Consider the following 8,521-nt stretch of genomic DNA (forward strand, 5'->3'; position numbering starts at 1 on the left):
TTCTTTGTGAATAAGAAAAATATCCATAACTATGGATTCCTCTAACTTTCAAAGAAATAAGAATTCTCTTTCCACTTTGATCCGTTTCTTTAAGATTGTTCTCAGAAAAAGCCTTGATGATGGATATCTTGTGAGAATTTTCTTTCCCTTCTATCCTCTTTTTATCTTTCACTGTTTTTATTTTACACATACAAATTTTTTTTATGTATACTTCTTGTGTTTCACTATTTTTGTCATATTTTCCATGTGAGGTAACAACCACACACAGGCATGGTTTCTTTTCTTACATATTTATGCTTTTTTAGTTTTCAATTTTTGATTGTTAGTTAGTTAGTTAAAGTAGTAACTGAATCAACAAAGCTGCTGTTAGAGAAGGATAATTCTTAGTAGGGACGTTCATGAATCGGATCCGATCTGCATATCCACTGTATTTATCCGAATCTGATTCGAAAATTGTGAATATAGATTCGATTTGCAAGGTTATCGGATCGGATCGGATCAGATCCGCACACTAATCGGATCGGATTGCGGATTTTGTGTATATATTCGCATATCTGCGTATCCGCAAAAATAAAGAAATAAATAAATAAATAAATATTCTTTTTATATTTTATTTCAACTAATAATTATCATATATGTTGTATTATTTTAATTTATTATTTAAAAAATGTATGTTTAATATTATTTTGAGAATAAACATATTTAAAAAATAAAAAATAAATAAATTTTATTGATATTTTTTAATAAAAATAAGCTTCTAAAAATATTTTGTGTTTTGTGGATATATCTGATATCCGATATCGGATCGGTTCAAGTTAAAAAGGAGATTGGATCCGATCCGATCCGATGATTTTAGTGCGGATCCGATCAAAATTTTAGCCATATCCGATCCGACCTGATCCACGTTCACCCCTAATTCTTAGAAGGTTGTTAAGAGGTTGAGTGATACAAATAGAGTGAGTCGAATCAATTTTTGTTTATCTGGCCAATTTTGTGTTATGATTGTGAGTTTTGCCAAGTATGGTTACCAACAACAGTTTCATTGGCATTGCAGAAAATACCAAACAAGTTCAGTAGGAAATATGGTGGTGATATGCCAAATCCAGTGAAACTCCAGCCTCCAGATGGCACTGAATGGAGAATAGATTGGACTAATCGTGATGGTGAGATTTTGTTTGAAAATGGTTGGAAAGAGTTTGCTACATTTTACACTTTGGAGAATGGTCATGTGTTGTGGTTTGAGTACAATGGAACTTCTAACATCAAAATAAACATATTCGACATGAGTGCCCTCGAAATTGATTATCCTTCCAATGGCCGAATCCGTGATGACAACTCGGTTGAGATTTTGGATGAACCGCCGCCACGAAGGGGCCGAGGCCGGCCGAAGAAAAAAGTGATAGCAGAACCAAAGCAATCACGTGCTTCTACAACTACAAGCAAAATAATGAAAAGTGCCATCAAAACTAAAGATATAGATAAAAATCCCAATACACAAAACTTGAAGCTGCATGTCGAGAATGAAAAAGATGGTCAATCTGAAGAGACAGGAGATCTTAAGCTGCCAATAATTCAACGTGCCAGACCAGATATGGATGGTCTGTTTCATAATCTCATCATTCTTTCATTTTTTGGATTCTACTGATTTTGTTTAATTTTTTTATTTTCTTTGTTGCTAAAATGCATAAATACTTCTTTTGTCATAAAGTTATTAGAGAAGCAAAGAAGTTCAAGTCGAAAAATCCCTCTTTTGTCATAAAGATTAAGCAAATGCACCAAACAGGATCACCAGCAGTAAGTTGATTCATTTATCTCTGTGCAAACTTTGTATGTCATGCAAAATTGAGACTGTTGTGAACCATGATGATGAAATATTCTGATATGATTGCAGAATCTTCCAGTTTGTTTCTTCAGAATGTACTTCGAGAACACCAAGGAGTATGCAACTCTACGAGTTGGAAAGAAGCAGTGGCATGCAACATTGATCTATTATCCAAATAGGAAGAATGCCCTTATCTCTAATTGGCGCTTGTTCGTTGAAGAAAATAACTTAAAAGCCGGAGATGTTTGTATCTTTGAGCTCATTAACAGACAAGGTCCAGATCTTAAGGTTCATATTCGTCGAAGCCATGATTAGCAAATGGCTTTGCTTACTTGTGTTGCAGATCAATGGAGTATGTTCAGGGATCAAGAGTTGTAACAGAGTCATAGTTTTCATCATACTAAATGGTTGCATTGCAGCGTTATCTCCTTACTACCATAACTAGAAATATATCTGCATTGTAGAAACAATACATGTAGAATTATATATTGTCGGTAGTATAAGATGTTATTTGGACAAAGTACCTAATCAAAAGTTTCCCAACTACTTATTTCAAAGCAATTTATGGTTTGGATCCTATTTCACTCATTCTCCCTCATTTATTATAATTGTCACTTTTTAGAAAGTTACTAATTATTTGCAGTGTTGCAGTAATTCCATAAAAGATTCCAATGTAAATAACTTTTAATGAGTGTAGTCACAAAAAAAAAACTTGTAATGAGTGTATAACTTTTTTTAATTCATTGTATTGGAATAATTGGTAAATTGGTACAAGTTTATTATGTCATATTTAAACAAACGTAAAATGTTTCTGATAGAGATAAATGTATCAACTTACTGGTGAAGATCCAGATAGTTGAGTTTGCCTTATCTTCGGTTAAGAAAGAGGGATTATTTGACTTGAACTTCCTTGCCTCTTGAACAACTTTACATGTACACCATAAAAATTTGCATAAAAGTTACTTGTAGCCAAGTTCAAGCTTCAAACAACACAGTAATTTTTATTCATTTGAACGAAATTTAAACACAGCCTAAGAACAATAACATATTTAATGCATAGTTACATGAAATGCAATACGCCATGTGTAAAATATTTTATTTGGAATATATGCGTACGCTGCTTTCAACACTGCATTCTTCATTCAGATTGACTAGCTTCTTCATTCTTGCAACACTGCATCCAGTTTTGTTTATCAGGGGCCTTCTCTACATCTCCAGTTTTGACAGAACTCAATATTTTACTTGTAGAAGGAGATGATACTTCTGCTGCTGCTTTCAATTTTTTCCTCGACCTCTTCGTAAACTTGTGAACATTTTACTTGTACAACAAGGCACAAGCAGATGGTGTCTTTGGTGCTGCTTTCTCTGTTTTCCTCGGCCGGCCTCGGCCTCTTCGTGGCGGTTCATTCTCAACCTTAACCATGTTGTCATCATTAATGTGGTCCTTGGAAGGATAGTCTATTTCAGGACACCATTTCACTTTAGTTTTGGCAGAACTTGTGAACATTTTGCTTGTACAAGGAGATGGTGTGTTTGGTGCTGCTTTCTCTGTTTTCCTCGGCCGGCCTCGACCTCTTCGTGGCGGTCCATTCTCAACCTTAACCATGTTGTCATCATCAATGTAGTCCTTGGAAGGATAGTCTATTTTGGGGCACCATTTCACTACTTCAGTTTTGGCAGAACTTGTGAACATTTTACTTGTAGAAGCAGATGGTGTCTTTAGTGCTGCTTTCTCTGTTTTCCTCGGCCAGCCTCGTGGCAGCAGTTCATTTAAGATCTCAATTGAATCGTCATCGCTGATGTGATCCATGGAAGGATAGTCTATTTCAAGGCAAGTCATGTCAAAAATGTGTACTTCAATGTTAGATACATGACCAACTCGACCAACTCGCTACTTCATTATATAAGCACGTACTTATAGAGGATTAAAATACTAAACAGGTCACAGAGGAAGGAGAATGCTTGTTTCTTTGGAAACTAGAGGAAGCCATGGATGTTCTTCTTGTTCACAGACTGTAACTGTGTCTGTGAACAAGAAGAACATCCATGGCTTCCTCTAGTTTCCAAAGAAACAAGCATTCTCCTTCCTCTGTGACCTGTTTAATATTTAATCCTCTATAAGTACGTGCTTATATAACGAAGTAGCGAGTTGGTTGAGTTGGTCATGTATCTAGTATTAGATTTGATGAGAAATAAAGGTGTTTTTCTTTGTCGGATTGTAGATTATCGTAGTAGGCCACGACTTCTTTTCGAACTGTAACTTTACATCCTGCTGATTCTTTCTAAAATACTTTCTGTAGAAGGTAGCTGGTAAGTTCTGCATCACATTCCATTTTTGAATCACCATGGTAAAAAATAGTTATAAACTTACAATTTGTGAAACTAAGTATAAACTAGCACTCAGAAGTTTGCATGGCATATTATGTTTTGTCATCGATAAAATGTATCGAAATAAACTTACAGGCCTTGATTTCCTTGGATCACTCTCTCTTATCTTGACCATGAAAGAGGGATTCTGTGAGTTGAGCTCCTTAACTTCTTTGAAGAGCTGAATCCCATGAGTCACTGGTTTGAAAAGTGACTCTAATACCATAATAGAATTGTAAAAAATTAGCATGAATTTTACTTGTGGAGAGTTTTGGATACAAGTTATATCTATAGGGTTGGAGACCAACACAAATTTTAGCATTAGTTTATATAACAAATTGTCGTTACATTAAGGACCAAATACATAGTCATTACATTCATAAGCTAACTGCATTTTTAGCCAAAACTAACAATAGTTTCCTTGAGATTGGAATTCTGTTGCTATAAATGTTGCAAGGAAGGGAAGAATTAAAGATTTGTAAAATGTACTCCAAGTCAAACACGGGGTCAATTAATTTTTAATATAAAATTTTTTTAACGAGGATAATGCTAACTTTTATTCCATTTTTAAAGTTAATTATGTTTTCAATGTTGTACTGATATTACAGAATAACACGGCTTAAGAACTCCTAAACAATTGCCTTACGGCGGCGTTGTCGACGACAAATATGAACATCAAGCACCAGATCTTTTCTATTGATGAGCTTAAACAAACAAATATCTCCGGCTTGTAATTTACTAGCTCGAGCAAAAAAGTTCCAACCAGAAGAGATAAAGGCATCACATGATGATGGCCTATAGATTAACAACTTCTTTCCAAACCTTATAATTGCATTTTGGGGGTTATTTTCAAAATATTTTCGGAAGAATTTAGTTGGAAAGTACCGCAGCACATCATATTTATGTCATCATAGTTAGAAATAAGACACAAAGTTTGGAAGAATAATAGCACATGGAAGTTCACGATATATAATTTTCAACATGGATATATGTATTAACCTATACTTACACATGGTGCTCTCGTTTGAGACAGTTGCGTTATCTTGATGATGAAAGAGGGCTTTTCTCACTTAAACTTCTTAGCTTCTTTCAGAGATTCAGGTCTTATAGGACAGGGCCTAACAGGAGATTCAGAATCTTTTCTTCTTCTATTCTTTTTACCTTGTACATAGGAAACAAAGAATCAGAAACTACCACTGTAATGTACAAAAAACAGTTGCAAGTTGTAACTCAAAAACAACGGTTGAATCCACAAAAGGAAAGGTTGATCTAATTATGAAACACATACCATTAGAATCTTTATTGACAGACACTGGCATCTCATGGTTTTTTTCTTTAGATTTAATACCGTGCGAATTGAGGCTTCTTTCCACATCCCTGATTTGTGTGTCATTTTCCAACTATCTACCTTTAGAAGCAGATGACACTAGTGCTCTCAGTTTTTTCCTCGGTTGGCCCTGGACTTCTCTTGGCAATGGTTCATTCAATCTTTTCTTCAGCAGTCCCTCGTTAAGTCTCATGTTTTGGGTGTTGGGACTACTATCCACATCTCTAGTTTTTTGTTCTTCTGGCCTTTTCACCGGCTGCTGACTCCTGCGTGGCAGCTGCTCTTTGATCTGATCATTGGCAAATATGTATACTTCCATGTGAGAAGTTCCAATATTATACTCAAACCATAACAAATGGCGATGATCAAGAGAGTAATATGCAACAAACTCTTTCCAACCATTTTTAAACAAAATCCCACCATCATGATTAATCCACTCTACTATCCATTCAGTACCATCCGGAGGCTTAAGATACAATAGGTTTAATAGGACAGAACCATATTTTTCAGTACTTCTGCAATATTATGAACCTGGTGTTAGCAACCATAATAACAATAAGGTGACACACATTAGTATGTCTTCACCAAGATGTTGACATGTATTATGTTAAATAGTTTAGACAAATATATCAAACTATTTAACGATTTTCGGCTATATCTTTGTATACTAATAACATTAAACTCCTAATTCGTCCTTCACTAATAATTATAAATAGTGCAGTAAAATAGTCCAAACATATTAGTCCTAAATTTTGTATGTAGATAAAGATTAATCTTTCACCTATTTTAAAGGAGAGACTAATTTCAAATTTTAAAGGGCTATTTTGCAGCATTGTTTGCATATTTAGAGACTAGGAGTGAAATAAAAAAATATTAAAAAACAGGATTGTCCAACATGAAAATTGGTAGGGACCAAATCAGTAATAACAAAATTAAAACTCATGCATAACGAAAAATGACGATGAATATAATAATTTTTCAAATCACCGCAATATGTCCTATAATATTTCCTAATCTTAATTAGTGAAAGTTTTACCAGATCATTTTTCATTAACAATAATGTAGATTTAATCGTAATTAATTTTGTAGTAAGAATATATACGGAGTACATAAAATGATGTAACCACCTAACAAATATGTTTTTAGGTTTTCATTCATCTTATGTATTTTTTTATTTTTTCATGTACTTCTGCTACAAAATTAATTATAATTAATCCTACATTATTGTAAATAGAAAATGATCTAAATAATAAGAAGAAGAAGTTTACTATTACTATATTTGCAGCTAAGAAGCCATGCATGTGTGTTGTTCTATGAAGAAAATGTTTATAAATGAGAAAAATTATATATAGAGGAATAAAGAGAGAAACTTTTTGTTAAATAAACAATATCTCAAAAGATAAACAGATTAAAAGAAAAAGAGGGGATGGAGAAGACGAGAGAAAATGCTCACAAAGTCATCATCTTGAAGAGCTTGTCTGAGAACAATCTTAAAGAAAGAAATCACAGTAGAAGTAGAAGGAGAATACTTGTTTTGTTGACAGCTAGAGAAAGCCATAGTAAACGGATGATGTATGGATTTGACTATTGTTGAGGTTCAGAGTCTCTCTCACCCGGTATTCCTTAAATAAACTTATTTTGGGATAACAATTAAATTAAAAAAAATAACAAATGAGTACTAGAATAAGTTATATATATTTTAATTTATTATTAATATAAATTTTATATTTTCATATGTATTATATATGTATAAATAATTTTAATATATATTTAATATAATTTAATAAATTAAAAGAAAAGTTAGGACCGATTCCTTCATAATTGATTGCAAAGTTATACAGCGTTAATTGATAATGGTGTTATTAGAGAGACAATAAAAAAAATAGTCAAAATTTATTTTATAATTATTTTTGTCTATTTTTTTTTTTGCTATCAAACATTTTTGAAATGATAATATGAAATGCCATTAGACAAGCTAAATAAAAGGAGAAGATGCTCATTGAAAAAAATAAAATAGAAGCATAATGAAATAGCACGATGAATGTTAGTACATAGAATAAAAGGTAAATACTAAGGATCAATTGAGTTAAGTTAGGTTTGATTTGATAAAATTTTTATTTTTTAAAAATAATTTATAAAATTAGTTTTAAATATAACTTTTTAAAAGTGGTAGTATTTGTAAAATAAAAATAATTTTTAATAAACATAAGTAATAATAAGTGCGTTTGATAAAATAATTTTTAAAATTTAAAAATATTATAATAAATATTAATAAAAGAATTAAATTTAAATATTAATTAATGTATAAAATTATAAAATTTAAAAATATTATAATAAATATTAATAAAAGAATTAAATTTAAATGTTAATTAATGTATAAAATTATAGTAGATTTTTTAATTTTGATAAATATAAACAAATTTTAAATTTTTTTTTCTTAAATGCTTTCAAAAGTACTTTGAACTTTTAAAAATTACAAATACACTCACATAATTTTTTTTATTTACTAAATATAAAATAAAGTGCTTATACTTTTATATATTTTTGAAAAATTTTACTAAACCAAATCTTAGTACGTTTGATAATAGATTATTACTTACAAAGATATCGAAAAAGACAGACAAAGGTGTTAGATAATTAAATCAAGAATATTTAAGAAAAATAAAAATACAACATCTTAAAACATTGAAAAAATTCGAATCAAATTGAATTGGAATTGGAAACCAAATTGTATCTTAAATTAGAAGGTGGTAGAAACGGATAAAAATTCAAGTTATTTTTCTGGTGCAAGACAACACAATATTTATGAAGAACGAAGAATCATGATTGGAAGTTTCAAGTTGATGACTAAATTTGAAGGATTTGAAGTAAATTTGAATAAATAACTTGACTTGTAAAAGTTTTTATTAACTTCATGAAATATTACAAGTGTATTTAGTTGTTATAAAAATTATTATTTTATTATGAAACTTTGCCTATATAAAGGCTTGAACACATGTACTTTA

At 31.3% G+C, this 8,521-nt stretch overlaps 1 protein-coding gene and 1 long non-coding RNA gene across 3 annotated transcripts; one reads left to right on the forward strand and one right to left on the reverse strand.

Moving 5' to 3' along the window:
• The first annotated feature begins 12 nt into the window (after positions 1 to 12).
• Positions 13 to 2,377, forward strand: LOC112783431 (B3 domain-containing transcription factor VRN1). The gene is made up of 4 exons (XM_025826378.2): positions 13 to 130; positions 1,055 to 1,598; positions 1,709 to 1,794; positions 1,892 to 2,377. The coding sequence occupies exons 1-4, from the start codon at positions 32 to 34 to the stop codon at positions 2,135 to 2,137; spliced, it is 975 nt and encodes a 324-aa protein (XP_025682163.2). The 5' UTR covers positions 13 to 31; the 3' UTR covers positions 2,138 to 2,377.
• A 1,539-nt stretch (positions 2,378 to 3,916) lies between these two features.
• On the reverse strand, positions 3,917 to 7,107 carry LOC112783430 (uncharacterized). Of its 2 annotated transcripts, XR_011878287.1 has the most exons (5): positions 6,970 to 7,107; positions 5,478 to 6,031; positions 5,199 to 5,350; positions 4,284 to 4,405; positions 3,918 to 4,139 (listed from the first exon to the last, which is right to left on the reverse strand). It is a non-coding gene; the product is annotated as an uncharacterized lncRNA (long non-coding RNA). The 2 variants fall into 2 exon arrangements; XR_011878286.1 differs by having other exon boundaries at positions 3,917 to 4,405.
• Between the last annotated feature and the right edge of the window lie 1,414 nt (positions 7,108 to 8,521).

Source organism: Arachis hypogaea, chromosome 20, assembly GCF_003086295.3.
Source record: "Arachis hypogaea cultivar Tifrunner chromosome 20, arahy.Tifrunner.gnm2.J5K5, whole genome shotgun sequence".
NCBI lineage: Eukaryota > Viridiplantae > Streptophyta > Magnoliopsida > Fabales > Fabaceae > Arachis > Arachis hypogaea.

Excerpts from the sequence above, each read along its gene's own strand:
- LOC112783431 (XM_025826378.2), top strand. The coding sequence starts at position 32 with ATGGATTCCTCTAACTTTCAAAGAAATAAGAATTCTCTTTCCACTTTG. Across the intron at positions 1,599-1,708 it reads TGCCAGACCAGATATGGATG|TTATTAGAGAAGCAAAGAAG; the intron begins GTCTGTTTCATA and ends TTTGTCATAAAG. Across the intron at positions 1,795-1,891 it reads ACCAAACAGGATCACCAGCA|AATCTTCCAGTTTGTTTCTT; the intron begins GTAAGTTGATTC and ends ATATGATTGCAG.